Source organism: Lissotriton vulgaris, chromosome 9 (assembly GCF_964263255.1).
Source record: "Lissotriton vulgaris chromosome 9, aLisVul1.2, whole genome shotgun sequence".
Taxonomy (NCBI): domain Eukaryota; kingdom Metazoa; phylum Chordata; class Amphibia; order Caudata; family Salamandridae; genus Lissotriton; species Lissotriton vulgaris.
Genome location: NC_141697.1, coordinates 642747334 through 642763956, shown reverse-complemented (window position 1 = coordinate 642763956; position 16623 = coordinate 642747334). Strand labels below are relative to the sequence as shown.

The 16623-nt window shown below is 44.8% G+C and overlaps 1 protein-coding gene across 9 annotated transcripts in view; it reads left to right on the top strand.

Annotated features, from left to right (window-relative positions):
- The window catches only part of KAT5 (lysine acetyltransferase 5), a 537900-nt gene that overhangs the window by 434949 nt on the left and 86328 nt on the right, over positions 1 to 16623 (top strand). For all 9 annotated transcript variants that reach the window (XM_086938323.1, XM_086938322.1, XM_086938317.1 and 6 more), the window contains one exon: positions 3929 to 4069. In XM_086938323.1, coding sequence (XP_086794449.1) covers positions 3929 to 4069 — 141 coding nt within the window. The remainder of the gene's footprint in view (positions 1 to 3928; positions 4070 to 16623) is intronic.

Genomic DNA, 16623 nt, shown 5'->3' with positions numbered 1-16623 from the left:
TTCCTCTCCTACAGCAAGGCGACTTTGTCTACTCTTGACTTAAAAGACTCATACTTCCATATTCCAATGCATCCCGCTCATTGCAAATACCTCAGCGGGCAAACACTACTAATTCAAAGTACTTCTGTTCTGAGTCACCACTGTTCCCAGAGTGTTTACAAAATGCCTAGCAGTAGTTGCTGCTCACCTGCTAAGACAACACATCCATGTCTTCCCATGTTTGGACGACTGGCTCATCAAAGCCAGTTGTACAAAAGGTGTCTCCAACACACACAAACCACACTGCACCTGCTGCACAGTCTAGGCTTCACAGTCAATTAGTTGAAGTCACACCTACAACCTTCAATGATAAAAACATACTTGGGGGCCACTCTGGAAACTCAAAAAGCTTTGGCCTTTCCAAGTGTGGCCAGAAGCAGAAATATTCAAGCACTGGTCTCACAGTTTCAATCCAATCACTCACTTCAAGCACGATTATACATGCAGTTACTCTGAACGAAGGCCTCTTGCATCATAATAGTCCCATGTGCAAGACTCTATATGCTTCCCCTTCAGGAATGTTTAGCCTGTCAGTGGAATCAGTCACAGGGTCAATTGAAAGATTTAGTGTTGGTGGATGGCTGCATCTATCGCTCTCTGCAGTGGTGGACCCCAAAAATGTATCCAAATGGCGGCATTCATCAGCCTGATTCCATAGGCGATCCTAACAGCAGATGCATAACTCACAGGTTGGGGAGCTCATCTCCAGACTCTCACTGTTCAAAGGTTGTGGAATCAGAAGCAAAAACAGCTTCATATCAATCAGCTGGAACTGCTAGCAATATTCCTAACGCTCAAAGCATTTCAGACCCACCTTATAGACAAAGCTGTCCTAGTCTGCACACACAACCTGACAGCGATGTATTATATATACAAAAACAGTGGGAACACACTCTCTCCAACTGTCAAACCTCGCACAGACCATTTGGAGGTAGGCCATTCATCAAAACATCTATCTCCTAGCAGAACACCTACCAGGAAAAAGTTATTCAAAGGCAATGCCCTATGGATGAACTGGTCAGGGATATTTGCTTACGCTTTGCCGCCTCTCCCACACTTTCCATTAGTGGTTCGAAAGCTCAAACAAACATTCCTAACTCTAATCCTGGTTGCTCCAACATGGGCCCATCAACCATGGTTCTCTACCCTGTTAGAGCTTTCAGTAGTTCCGCATCACAAACTACGCTTCACATCCAGTCTCCTCCCTCAGAGCCATGGAGACATAAGGCATCCAAAGCAGCCGAACCTTGCGATTTGGCTCCTGAAATCATAGAGTTTGGTTCTCTAAAGCTTCCACCAAACTGTATGCATTTCATTAAAGAGGCCTGAAAACCTACTACAAGGGCATGCTAGTCAACCAAATGGAAACATTTTGTCATTTACTGCAATAACAACAATATCAACCCATTAAATGCTTCAGTACAAACTATCATCTGCTGTTTGTTACACTTATAACGCTCAAATACAACTTACACATCCATTAGACTACATCTTGCTGCATATCTACAAACCAGGCAACATTTGTCCCTTTTCAGAGTGCATGTGATCAAAGCATTTATGGAGGGACTAAAACAAATAATTGCTCCAAGACTTCCACCTACACCAGGGTGGAGTCTAAATATTGTCCTTACCAGATTAATGGGTGCACTCTTCGAACCACTACACAAGTGTGAGTTACAATGTCTCACTTGGAAAGTGGCTTTCCTCATTGCCATTACTTCACTGAGGAGAGTAGGTTGCATTGGTGGGTTCCAGGTTGGACTACTGCAATGCACTTTATGCAGATTCTAACAAGGGCCTCATCCAGCGCCTTCAGATTGTGCAGAACGCGGCCGCGAGATTCGTTCTGGCACTACCTAATGCATCCTCTGCTACAATGGCCAGGAAGAGCCTGCATTGGCTTCCCATACAACAGAGGATTTCATTTAAGCTCCTGTGCCTGGCCTATAGAGCTCTCTCGGCTGGTCCCTTGGATCCCTTGGGTTCCCTTCTAACCCGCCATGTCCCTAGTAGGGCTCTCCGATCCTCTGAGAGGAATCTGCTTGTAGTTCCCCTCGCGAGGAAGGTCAGATGGGGTAGTAGAGAATTTTCCATCGTTGCCCCTCGGTTATGGAATGCCCTCCCCATGGAGATTAAGGCCCAACCGTCTCTGGCCCTCTTTAAAAAAGCGCTCAAAACTTGGTGCTTTATCAAGGCCTACCAGTAAGGATTCATATCTGTTCCATCCAGCATTCTTTTTTGGTTAGGCGCCTTGACGCCCATTGGGCTTAGTAGCGCGCTACAAATCGGATTTCATTCATTCATTCATTAGGTGAACTTTAAGCATTAACTATTGAAGAACCCTTTTTTCGCATACACAAAGACAAAGTGGTTCTTCATACTAATCCCAATTCTTACCAAAGATAGTATCTGCTTTTCATATAAACCAATCTGTTGAGTTACCGTTTTTTCCCTCAACCAGATTCTGTAACAGAAAGAGTTCTTCACACATTAGAAGTTAACAGAGCTTTACTATACTACATCGAAAGGACTAAACCCTTTCGTAACACAAAGCTACTCTTCGTGGCTTTTGCGCCACTGCACAAGGCAATGCTATCGCAAAATCTGGCATTGCAAGATGGATTGTAAAATGCAATCAAACATGCTACGCAAAAACGAAAAAAACCATTATCAATACCCCTAGGGTGCATTCCACCCGCAAAATAGGGGCTACTATGGCTTTTTTAGGGAGCATTCCCATTGCAGACATCTGCAAAGCTGCAACATGGTCTACAACACCCACATTCACCAAGCATTACTGTGTAGATGTGTCAGCGAGACAACAAGCTAATGTTGGTCAGGCAGTACTTAAAACACTTTTTCAGACAACTGCAACAGCTACAGGTTAGCCACCGCTTTGTGAACAAACTGCTGTATAGTCAATGCAAAGCATGTGATCTACAGCTCACATGCCTCGAACGGAAAATGTCACTTACTAGTAGACATCTGTTCTTGGCATGTAGAGCTGTAAATTCACATGCTCCCACCCGCCTCCCCGGGTACCTATACCTGTTGCAGTTAATTGCGTAATCATTTATTACATACATATGCATGGACATCTCTAATCTATCCTACTAACTCCATACTCACCCTCTAATGGGAAACAATCTAACAATGGAGTCGATGCCCAGGCGCACTATCACCGAAAGGAGGAGTCACCATGACTGGAAAAGACTTCTTTGAACAAATCAACTTGCAAACATCCAGACCCAACACTAGATGGCAGGAGTATGCAAAGCATGTGAATCCACAGCTCTACATGCCTAGAACAGAAGGCTACTGGTAAGTAACATTTTCTGTTATGCCGTCTCAGGGAAGAACTCAACTTACTTCCCCAGCTTTAGGGGGTTATACATTAATGTTACACTGGTGTCATATACATTAATATACTTTTTCCCACCTAGCTTGTCAAAGTGATCCGGTCTACATGGCAGTTTCCTGTGTGGTCTTTCGGACACGTGAAGGCGATCCGGGTGCCACCACTGGCAAGGCCAATACATTGTTGAGTTAATTACTTGAATATTACAGTCAAAGAACTACATCAAACCTGTCATTGATCCACAAAAAATTAGAGTGGCCTTTGTTAGAAGGTACAACTGACTCCAAATTAGGAGACCACTTTTTTGGGCAGTCTTCGTTTTTTCTCTTGTTGAATCAGCACATTGTGACAATTGTAATGTTTCTTTATTAGAGACATGAATTTGACAAATGCCCGGATTTCTTTTAACGGGTTTGCAGGTGTGCAGTAACACTCTAATAAGATCTGTTGCCAGTGCATGCATCCTGCCCCAAAGATCCTACAACAAGCAATGATGTTGCTCTACAAGTCTGTGTCTTTTTCATCCTTTAGAGCTACTCTCAGAACTTGTGTCTTTTGGCCAAGTGCTTCCTGGACCACAAAACTTTATATTATGACACAGATCCCTTTTTGTTCTACGTCATGACAGAATACGATTCTAAGGGCTTCCACATCGTCGGCTACTTTTCCAAGGTGAGTGCTGTAATTATTAATGCATTTCATGTGGTTTCTATTTTGCTTGATTCTATGTTTAAATTTTGCTTACTCAATCCAGATCATTCTGTTGTCTGCCTTATCTATAGGTCCAAGGTAAGTGACATGTTTTCTTAAATGGTGGTGCCATGACTCCTGTCCAGAACTGTAAAAGCGTTTTGGGCATACCAGAAAATGACCACATATTAATGTTACAGGTCATTAGAACTTATAGAGCTTTTAAAGGCCCTGCTCCTTGTACTAAAGGGTCCATCACAAATGTATATATATATTCACTGAAAAAACCATAGGTTTCACACCAGTTATAGTTAGGAATTAGCATTTAAAAAACCTATTAAATTCACTGAAAAAACCATAGGTTTGACACCAGTTATAGTTAGCTGGAAATTTTACTGACTTAAAACCATTAAAATTCCCACGTTATAGTTAGTTGGACTCACTATAACTTGCGTGCCTGCAATGCACTGCTGATGACGTCACATATTACATCACTCATGACATGGTCAGTGACATCACTCATGACATCACTGATGACACCATCCAGTGAATGTGTGTCTTTCTGAAAAATAAATATGTTTTATATATGTATATGTAAAGGTCGATGGAAGAATAAATGTTTAAATAAGTGTCTTAATGGATGTTTTTGTTTAAAAAAATTGATTGGTTAACTGGCTTATTAAGTGTATCTTAGTGAATACATATATTAGCGAGTATTGTTTAAATATTTAAATGTTTGTATCAGTGTTTCACTTTGTGTATAAGTGGCTGCATGGGTTGGTGAGTAGCTACATGTGTGTGTATATGGGTTATTAGATGTTTTTTTTAGTATCAGTATGAGTGTCTGTATGGTTTGGTGGGGGTGTTTCTTAGCACATAGATGCATCAATGACTGACTCACTGTTTGTATGTGTTTTAAAGACAGCATATGTGCAGGACTGTATGGGTGGATGAGTGTGTAAATGTGTGTGTTAGTGAGTGAATGACTGTCTCACTAGTGTCTTTATCAGTAACTACATATGTTTTAATCTAGTATATGTGAGTATTGATGTATATAAGTGAGTATATGTGAGAGTGAGAGATTGAAAGAGTTCTTGTTTAAATAAGTATGTGTTTCTATAAGTGATTGTTTAAGAGAGGAAGTATGTGTAAGTTGCCTTAGAAGTAAGGTGGTAGTGTGTGTGTATAGCTGTATATGCAAATAAATGGATGTTCAATAGTTTATTTGCATGTGTGATTATGTGTGTGAGTAACTTTTGGATGACTGTCGGTGTGTAACAGGATGTATAGGTGTTTCACTACTTATGATGAGTGAATATATGTATGAGTGACTATATAGAACTGTTGGAACCAAATGGTTCCTTCTCACGGCAGCGTTTAACGCTGCCGTGAGAAGGAACCATTTGGTTCGAAACTCGTAGGCTATCACAGTGTCCTGAATAAATCTACATTTCTCTAACAAGCGGAGTGCTGGATTCTTTTGCGAGTGGATATATATATATATAAATATATATATATATATATATACATATTTGTGTGTGTGTGTGTTTTCCACTCTGTACGGCACTACAGTAGCACACTTCTTAACATTAATTGATTTCCTTTTATTTAAAAAAAAATACATTAGTACCTTAAAGACAATTAAAAAAAAAATTGTTATTGTTCTTTTACATTAATCGGTACTGATTACAGTAATCTGAAATTGTAAGTACACATAGAGTACACAGCTGCAACACTTAAATACCATCTGTATAGATGTGCAATGTTAATTTCTCTCCCATGCCCCCCATCTGTTTCCCACAGTGATGACAGCTTGCGCAAAAGTTACTCTGATTTTGTCCCTTAGTCGCTCAGGTCCAGATCCGACTCTTCAAGTGGTGAGGTACATATATTCCCTCTGAAAGCATTCCACTTCCCCCACACCTGTGTCCATTTCATGGGGCCCCCTCAGTGGATAAAGACCTCCTTCTCAGCCACCATTGCACTATCCATGTTGTTACACCACTGTCGGTGTGTGGGTAGGGCCGGCGCTCCCCAGTGTTGAGCTATATTTAGTTTAGCCAGCATCATACCTAAAGTCGCCCAGTCCTGAGCTGCATGATTAAGATGTGTCTGCTCCCAAGTATTGGGAAGACACCTCTTGGGCTCCGGGGGGACAGTGTGTCCACAAACCTGTGTTATTGTTTCCATGATAGCCACCAGTAGAGTAAAAATCTGGGACAATCCCACAGGGTATGATAAAAAGTACCCGATGTTCCACAGCCCCTCAAACACAATGGGGTGTCAGCTCTTCCTATTTTGTGTGATGTCGTTCTGTGTAATATGTTCGGTGCAGTATTTTGAGTTGCACTAGTTGTAATTTGGAGCGTATGGCCACTTCGCGCTGGGACGCAAGTGCTTCCTGCCAGTCGTTTTGTCTAGCTCCCCATGGTCAGCCTGCCATTTCTCCCGAAGGTTGGTTGTGGGATCTCGCTGGTTATTTATGATTTTACGATACGTCAGGGAAATGGCTTTTTTGGTCATGTAGTCTGTCAACAGTCTGTCCTGTAGTGGAGAAGATTCGGGGAGGTCGAAATAGCTTTTGTGAGCGTGTGTTTAATCTGTAGGTAGCAGTATTGTTCCATCGCTGTCATTTCGTATGTCTTCTGAAGTTGACAAAATGAAATGACCCCACCTTTTCTCCTCAGGTCTCCTACCTTTGATATACCTAAGAGGTCCCATTGAGTGAAGCCCTTACTGGTATTGAGTCTACCTAGTCGCTGGGTGTCCCAAAGTGGTGTGTGTGGTCTTAAGACCCCGTCCCAGCCAAGCGCATGGACTCCAATGAACTAAATGTGTACTGTATGTGCAGTTGGTCCCATTAGCGTGTTTTTCTGGGATTTGTTCTATAGTGCTCCCAGAACCCCCTCATTGCCAAGAGTATGTCTATCCATGCGAAGCGCTGGTTCGTCTTGCAGGGCATGCAGCCACTGGTTTACCACAATGAGCTGCGAGGCCCAATAAAGACAAAGTTGAACTCCTTTGAATTTTTCAAGACCAAAATGTAATGCCACCCCTATTATGTAGCTCCAAGTCAGCCATCTTAGTTGATTTTCTGCGCCACACATTATAGACTTCTGAAAACTTACCTCGTCTGAGATACGGTTTTGTGACTTGATCGACATACATTTTTAGCCCCTGATGCCCTTTTAGTTGTCCTTACTGTAGGAAGTTGACTATTTATGTAGTGCACCTAAGGGGTACAATACGCAAATAGTCCAGCCGACCCATATTAGTTTACAGCGGCTTTCTTTAAACAAAACAAATGCTCTCTTTGTGGTATTGTGGTCGAGCAGTTTATGCTTATCAAAGGGGATTGTTAGGCATTTGTAGTACACACACAGTCAATAAATGAGGCACACACTCAATAAGGAAATCTGAGACCAATTTAGAAGAAAAAACTAGATTTTTATATGTATTTAGACACCAAGATCTTCTAGATCAGGTAAGTGTTTTTTGAGTTAGTGATTTTCAGAAACATAGAACGTATAGCTGTCTGATTCGAGGCATGAGCCTCAAACGCGGTAATGTTATCCTATGGGAGAAACACACACTGCATAGGTGTTCTTGCAGTCGAGTCACATGGTTATTCTTCTGGACTCCGGTAGGAGCCAAGGTCCTAAGAACCACCAGCAGTTACGGTTTACCTGCCCCGGTGTGTCTGGGTGCAGAGGTGCTGGTCACAAGGGTAGACTGGAACGCTGCAGCTGAAGTCAGTGGGGAAACCTGTAACAAGAAAAAGGCTGCATATGGGGACTGAGGGGCCAGTCTGGCAGAAACCAAAGGGGTACTCGGCTCCAGAAAGTCTCGGGAGCAAGATCCTCCGTTAGTAGGCTTAGACACAGGCTGTGGGGCTAGGGTTTATAGATGTTTTGTCCGGTGGGTTGCTTATGTGGGAGGCTCTCACTTTTTAAGTCGACCTGGAGATGGCGACACAACAGGACTACTCTTGATTACGGACTCCCTGATGCTGACGTTCCACGTCGGTAGGTCTGTCTTGGCAGAGTTGGTGTCTAAGCTGGACACTGAACAAGCCTGGGCTGCTGAAAGGACGTCGGTAGCCCGGGTATTAGTGCTGGAGGGCTCCTGGAGGGTCTAGCATCTTGAAACTCACTGGAGAGACTAGGCTGATCTCTAGAAGCTTCTCCTGGTCTGCGGTTGCGTTGTTGGACCCAGTGGTCAGCAAATCGGTGAACTGGACTTTGCGGTCGGTGGCTACCAGGAAGTAGCTCTAACACCAACCATCCAGTATTTCCTTTTAAGTGACGTGCTGGCAGCACTCCAAGGCTCTGGGAGGACGCACAGCTGCAGGACGAGTCGGGTCTTTGCGATTGTCAGGACAGGAGCTGGCAGGCATGGTTTGGCGGAGAAGTCCACATCTTTCTCGTCTTTGGCTCTTCTTTGTCCTTCTTCTGTAGGCAGACGAATTGGAGTTCCTGGTGTCAGGGGCGCAACTAAATTCAAAATTATGTGATGTTAAGGGGAGTAAAGGATAATAGACAATGGGCTACTTACCCCTCGGGTCACTACACCCCCTATATGACCACATCCTGTGGTGAGTGAGCAGAACCCTGTCCCAAAGGTCCTAATTCCACCAAAAACAAAATGGTGGAACCCTTCTTTCAAGAAGCACATTAGGTATCCCACCTTTAGGTGTGTGATTAGCCTGGCGGTGCAACACGCCTACTGCATAACTAATTTCCCACCTGTCCTGGTGCCAAATGGGCCTGAGGGCAAGGGGTGACATCTCCCAGGTCAGGGGGAAGCTTGGGTCGCAGATCAAAAGTAGCGGGGGCTTTGAAACCTCTGGGCTTGATATGCTAAATCAGTAGCCATCCTTCTGGAGGAGATGTGAACATCTTCCTCCGGAACAAGCATTGTTTCTGGATTGTTTCCATCTACAGTTTCTCTCAAAAAGGAAGTGAAAGCTTAACTGATGAGCACTTCTCTGAGTTAGTAACTTTGCCTCTGCCTTTTGTCTTACCAGTCCAGTTCTGGCGGCTCCCCCGAGTCCAACTGCATGCTCCTCCTCATCTATTGTCACAATGACTCTTCGTGTTTTATTCTACTCACATGTTCTTCTGCCATGCACAGCTGCTTACTTTTGTTACTCAGCAATGTTATGGTCCTAATACCTGCCTCTATTATATCAAGGGCGAGGGGTGACATCTCCCAGGTCAGGGGGAAGCTTGGGTCGCAGATCAAAAGTAGCGGGGATTTGAAACCCCTGGGCTTGATATGCTAAATCAGTAGCCATCCTTCTGGAGGACATGTGAACACCTTCCTCCGGAACAAGCATTGTTTCTGGCCTCAGAGACCTTGGACTCTCACCTGCAGGGGGTCAGAAACTTGTCTGTGGTGGCAGGCTGGACTATACCAGTCAGCCAGCACACTAGACACTGGTGGGTTTTTCATGGGACACTTCTAAGGTGCCCTGTGGGTGCATGCCATAATAAATCTAGTACTGGCAACAGTACAGATTTACTAAGACAAGGTGTTTGATATCAAACACCATAGGTTTCAGTAAAGCCATCATGTAGTTTGGAACTCGTAATGACCTAGCTTCCCTGATCAATTGTACCACCTAGTAATTGAATTAGACTGTACAGGTGTGTAGCTGCTCAAGCAGACAATCCAATAACACTCCCAACCAATCACCACTCATCTCCAGTCCATAGCCAAACTGTTAGGACTTTGACACCTTCTTCCTTGAACAGTCTAGCCAGATTAAATGTGAAGTAAGGTCGGCCCTGATCAATCTATCACTCTCACCAGACTCCTCCCTACCTTCGGAGCATCTTATTGTTCGATGTCTCTTTTGGAGACAATGCCTTTTGGAGTCAATTCTCACCCTTCAACGACACATCCATCTTGAACATTCTTTCGACTGTGAAACCTTCAAATCACTTCTATGATCCCTTTCCCTCCAATTTCTTTAAAGAAATGATAAGGTCACTAGTCCCACTCTGGACCAAGATTATTAACGCCTCCCTTCTTCAAGGTGAGATCCCTGACCAGTCTGGTTCTGCCTATTCTCAAAAAACCTATGGCTGACCCAGAAGATTTGCATAATTTCCGACTAATCACAAAGGAATTCCAACTTCTTGATCAATTCCAATTGGGCTTCCGACACGCCCACAGCACCAAAACAGCCATCACCCATATAGTCAACAACGCTCTTACAATGCTTGACCAGAACAAATCCTGCTTATTAATCCTACTCGACCTCTCATCACCTTTCGACGCTGTCAAACATGACAGTCTCCTGAGCCTTCTGAAATGTTGGCTGGGGCTCTCAGGCTCAATACTAAAATGGTTTGCCTCTTTGCTCAATAACAGAACTCAGAGAGTCAAAACCAATCAAACCCTATCCAATTCCAGTCCCTGCATTCAGGGGCTTCTCCAAGGGTCCTCTCTCTCTCTCCCACGCTCTTCAACACATTCATTGAACTTCTTACTGAAATCCTCAAAGCATCTAACATTCAATATCACATGTATGTGGATGACACCCAGTTGTACATGAAAATCTCTTTTCCTGACAATATCAAGGCACGTAACAGAACCCTGCACAAAACCCAATACTGGTTAACCTTCCACCATCTCAAACTGAACACCCTCAAAACGGAATTCCTTCTTTTCTCACTGCCCATGTAAACCCCTGTCGTGGAGAAATAGCTGAAAAATCTCTCAACTGCACACCACACATCATAGACTCTTTGAGCTCTTTGGGAATAGTGCTTGATAAGAACTTAAACATGCAGGATCATATCAGCGCATCTACCAAAGGAGTGCACTTCCAACTGAGCATCCTAAGGAAACTAAAACCATCCTTCCCCTGATGACTTCATATCTGCTGTGCAAGCATTAGTCATCTCACGGCAGCCTATCGAGGTACAGACTAGCCCCTCTCAGGGCCTCACTGAAGGCTGCAGCTCGGCTCATTATTGGCTCCAAGAAAAAAACCAACCACATTTCCCCGGATTTGTTATCTCTAAACTGGCTTCCTTTTGAGGCAAGGATTCAACTAAAACTTGCTTGTATGACACATAAAGCACTTCATTTCAACACTCCTCTGTACTTTTCAAGCAAGCGAGAACTGTCGGGCGGTGCCCGTTCCTCAAGGAGCTCCAGTACCTTGATGCTCAAACCTAAGAAATAAAATAAAAAAAGAAAAACGTGCAATCGATCCTTCTCAGGTATTGCCCCGAGACTATGGAACTCCCTACCTGCGGAAATTACATACATACATTACATACATACATTACATACATACATTTACAGATTGATTCCATCTACAGTTTCCCTCAAAAAGGAAGTGAAAGCTTAACTGATGAGCACTTCTCTGAGTTAGTAACTTTGCCTCTGCCTTTTGTCTTACCAGTCCAGTTCTGGCGGCTCCCCCGAGTCCAACTGCATGCTCCTCCTCATCTATTGTCACAATGACTCACATGTTCTTCTGCCATGCACAGCTGCTTACTTTTGTTACTCAGCAATTTTATGGTCCTAATACCTGCCTCTATTATATCACTATATACCTGTTGGTAGATAGATAGATATATATAGATATATATAGATATATATAGATATATATATATATATATATATATATATATATATATATATATATATATATATATATATATATATATATATGTTTTTCTCCCTCAATTGTCCCCCCCTATGTGTTCCGCAGCTCATCTGGAAAACGCTCTGATACCCTCTAGGATCATGTTTGCGCTATATACAAATATTAAAATAAATAAATATGCCCTTGCATGTAATATAATGCATGCCACCTTAGGGCTAAAAGGTCTGCTGTAGGGGTGATTTACATATATTACATGAAGTGACTTTGACATAGCACACAGTGAGTGTGCCATTGTGGTGTTTGCACCATGGCACTTAGTCTGCAATGGTAGCCTGTATGTGTAGGAAAGAGCCTTTTTTTACACATGGTTGCCCGCACTTTTTGCCTAATGTTGATGCTCTTAGGCTGAGTGTGCCCTAAGGTCCTGCCAACCACGTACCCAGGGCCTATTTTCTTTCCCTAAAACTGTACTGTTGCAAACCCAATTGGCAGCTCTTTGGCCACATGTAAGTCCATTGTAAAAGGTACCATAGGTACCAAAGATCACTGTGACCAGGGAAGGCCTCAAAGGGATGCAGCAATTATTGTGCCACCTTTAGAGGCCCTGTACCTTAACACACACACACACACTGCCATTGCAGGCTGCATGTTTTGGTGCAGAGCAAAGTGAGGAGTCGACATGGCACACATCCCTGTGTGCCATGCCTACAATCCAACATATATATGCACTATACCAGTGGGGTATATTTTATTGCATGAGCCCTGTACCCCTACATTCTAAGACATTGTAAGGGCAGTAAAGCCAGAAAGAGTATATGGTCTGGTAGTTTGTCATTATAAACTTCACAGCACCATAATGGCTTTACTGATAACTTGGAAGTTTGATATCAAACATCTCACCACATTAAACTCACACGGATGGATGCCAGTGTGGGATGTAATAAAAAATGCACTCACCGGGCATCTTAGAGATGCCCCCTGAAAAACGACCTAACTCTAGTGTCCTGGTTGGGTGGCTGCTCGCCAGCTGCCACCACCAGACATGTTTCTGGAACCCTGGGTCGAGAGCCTGCTGGTCTTGGGGGCTGAAATAATGTACATACTGGGACGTGGTGCCAAGCCTCCTCCCCCAGGATGGGCAGGGACCACAAAGATAAAGCTTCAAAGGCTTGCTGCCTTTGTGAGCTTCCTCAGGCCTTAGCTGCTTCCAGCAACTAGCCCCCACCAGTTCTGACCTCCACTTTGGGCTGGAGAATCAGTGGGGAAACCAAATGAGGAAGAGAGGTGTGCCCACCTTGCCCAACCTCACCCCTCAGGTGGTGAAGGTGAGGTGACGCACAATCTCAGTCCGCGCCTTATTGCAGATGGGGGGACACAGTCATCCAGAATGAAAAATATGCCCCCCTCTCACCTGAGGGTGGCATAATAGGGGTGTACCCACACCAAGGAAGGTACCCATTGGTCCCAACCTTTACTCACCTGTAACGCCCCTAAATTTAGTATTTAGCGGCAACCCTGAATCTTGCCTCCTCAGATAAGAACCGACCAAGATAAAAGAAGGAGGACCCAAGAAGCCGTGCTAAAGCTAAGAAGAGGAGGACGCCCACTGACTTGGCCCCACCCCTACCGTCCTGTCCCCACCTTGAACCTGCAAGAGCGAAATCCCGGTGTGTCCTGCAGCCAGCAACCTCAAGAACCTCCCCTGCCTTCCACAAGAAAGACTGTCTCCTGTGAGCACCGGATTTGTTCACCTACAGACTCTGGGTCTGGCCAAATTCGCGAGTGTGCACCACTCTGCACCAGACGCCTACGACCCGAGTTTGAGTGGCCCAACACCATGAGGAGGTCTCCCTAGTGATATCTGACCTGCCACGGATCTCCAAGGGAAGCCTGCACCCTCTTTCTGGAGGATCCCCCCGACCGCGACAGGAGCTGGTAAGGAAAACCCAACGCCTAAAGACACCCCTGCACCTGAAGTCCCACGGCCTTGCGTGGCCCAACCGACGGTGTCCCAGCATCCCCAGGCATCCCAACGTACCTCTCCAACTGGTGGTCACCTCCAGAAGATCTTCACCCCAAGCCTGTAGTCTTTTGTTGCAACCGAAGAATCCCCATTGAAATCAACAGGGCACCAGACGCCAAACAGCACCCTGCACCCAGCAGCCGCTGCAGGTGTACTTTGGGTCCTAATTCGGATCCCCCTTTGCCCTGAGCCTAACACCAGCAGCTTTGCTCCCACAACCCAGTGGCCTGCTTGTGAGCAGCCACCAACCGGAGGCCCCCTATCCCCCAATGGATAACATTGGGCCTCAGCACTCTGCACCCGGCCACCCTTGTGCCGCTGACCCTGGTTCTAACCCCAGAAGACCAACTCCCACAAATAACTACTGACCTGTAAACCGATAACTCTATTTTTCTCCAGTATTAGGGGTGTCTTTCATAGATTCATATGCCTGAATCATTCCCCGTCGTCGGAGTGGGAGTCCCACGGTACATAAAAAAGCAATAATATGCCATAAATATGTAGTAAACACCAATATAAACAAATCAGGAAGTAAAGTAGCTAATGCTACAGTAGAAAAAACTTCCACATCTATGACTATCCCAGTCATTTTGTATAGTCCAAACTACAGCCAATCAGGCGCTAGCACCCACCAGAATGATCTCCCCAGAGGCTCAGGCTCTCAGATTTTCTACCGCACGTCGTGTGAAAGGGAGTCTCCCTGAGCTCTGCTCAGTACTTCTCAACTTTACCAGTGTTTCTTCAGAATTGGAATGTCTTCAAAGTCTCTCTTTAGAGCTTGTGACTCTTGTGGAAAGCTTAGGCTTTTTAAAGAAGATCCCCACAAGAAGTGTATATATTGTCTATACCCTGAACATGAGGTGAAAGACTGTAAAATCTGCAGGACTTTTCCACAGAAGACCCTCTGAGACAGGGAAGGTTGTTTGCTGCTGTGGTTGCAGAAACTGAAAGAAAAGGAGGATGCTCTTTCTGAGGTAGGAAGTGTGGCTTCTATTTCCTCGGTGTCATCAAGAAAGAGAAAGACTGAGGAAAATAGTTCTTCTCCTGGGGCTAAGATGCAGAAAAAAGTCAAGGTCTCTGACCTGCCTTCTTCTTCTTCAAAGAAAAAGGTTTCTGCACCTTTTCTTCTGGATTAAAATCGCCCCTGAGAAAGTCTGCTAAGCCTGTGTCATCTAAAGGACACTCAGACAAAAAATCACCTCAGAATCAAACCTCGACGACGGACTCATCGTCGACGGCGGCTCCGTCGACAGGTCCTGTCTGCAGTATTGCATCTACGCCGACGTCTCCAAAGCCACAAATGATAATGACGTCGGCGTCTTCTTCGCATTTGTGTTGATAAGACCCATCTCGTCGACGACCATCCAACCATCGAGTGTCGACGTTCCTTCGTCGTCGACGACGAAGATAATTCCGTCGACAAGCTCATCGTCGACGAAGCTAAGCCCGTCGACGGAGATTTCCCCGTCGACGGATCCCTCATAGACGAAGACAACCTTGCCTTCGACGAAAAGTTCATCGTCGTCGAAGACGGCACCGTCGACGAAGAATCCTCCGTCGACGACAGATGTACCATCGTCGACGACTTCATCGTCGACGAGAACTTCATCGTCGTCGAGAGCATCGTCGACGAAAACAACCGCGTCACTGATGGCTCTGTCGACGACACAGGTCAAACCTCCGTTGACGATACCGTCGACGATGGGCCCGTCGACGCCACTTTTATCATCGTGTACAGATATACAGGTGTGGTCTGCTACGTCGCATACTGCTTATGACGCTTCTCAGTCGTCAGGAGCGTCACTACTACAAAGAAGAAGCTCTACATTGCAGCCTCTTTCTCCATTGAAATTACCTGACCAGTTACTATATTCAGATGAGGAAGGAGATCGAGAAGCTGTGCTAAGGAGGCAAGGCTGGCTGAAGTCAAGTGGCTGGCAGGGATTTTCAGTTCAAAGTTCTCCCGTTTAGACTTCGGTCAGCGCCTCGTGTATTCACAAAGATGTTGGCACCAGTAGCGGCGCATCTTCGTTTAAAAGGCATCCAGATTTTTCCATATCTGGACGACTGCCTTATAAAGGCCAGTTCTTTGAAGACAGCTACTATGCATGTCCAGAAATGTCTCTCACTAGTTCAGAACCTGGGATTAACAGTCAATTTCAAAAAATCACACCTTGTTCCATCACAGAGAATATCATTTCTAGGAGCGACATTAGACACTCAGCTCACCCAAGCCTTTGTCTCAAAAGAAAGACAGTACAAGATTTGCAAGATGGCCCTCGACTTGCAGAAAAGAGAGTACGTTTCAGTAAGACCTTACAAGTCTTTCCTAGGGATGCTATCATCTTGCATCCCTCTCATACCCAATTGTCATCTGCTCATGCGTCCTTTTCAAGAAGAGCTCAGTCTTCAGTGGATTCAAGTGACAGGGTCATTCGAAGACAAGATCCGCATAACTGGCCGAATGCTAGATGCTCTTGCATGGTGGACACAGACAGACAATTTGAAAAGAGGACGTTCTTTTCTAACGGAAATTCCAGCTTACACCATCACCACAGATGCGTCTCTGGAAGGTTGGGGAGCGCATCTGGAGGGAATGACAGCCAAGGGCAAATGGAGCAAATAACAAAAGAGATGACATATCAACCTTTTGGAGTTGAGAGCAATCTTCCTGGCTTTAAAATCTTTTCAAACAGTGATTCACGGATCAACGGTACTTGTCAGAACAGACAATACAACGAGTATGTATTACCTGAACAAGCAGGGGGGCACAAGATCAGCCCTTCTCTCACAGGAAGCCCAGGAAATATGGAGTTGGGCTTTACATCAAGGGATCAATCTGTCAGCAATACACGTTCCAGGATTGTTCAATGTGCTCGGCGACTC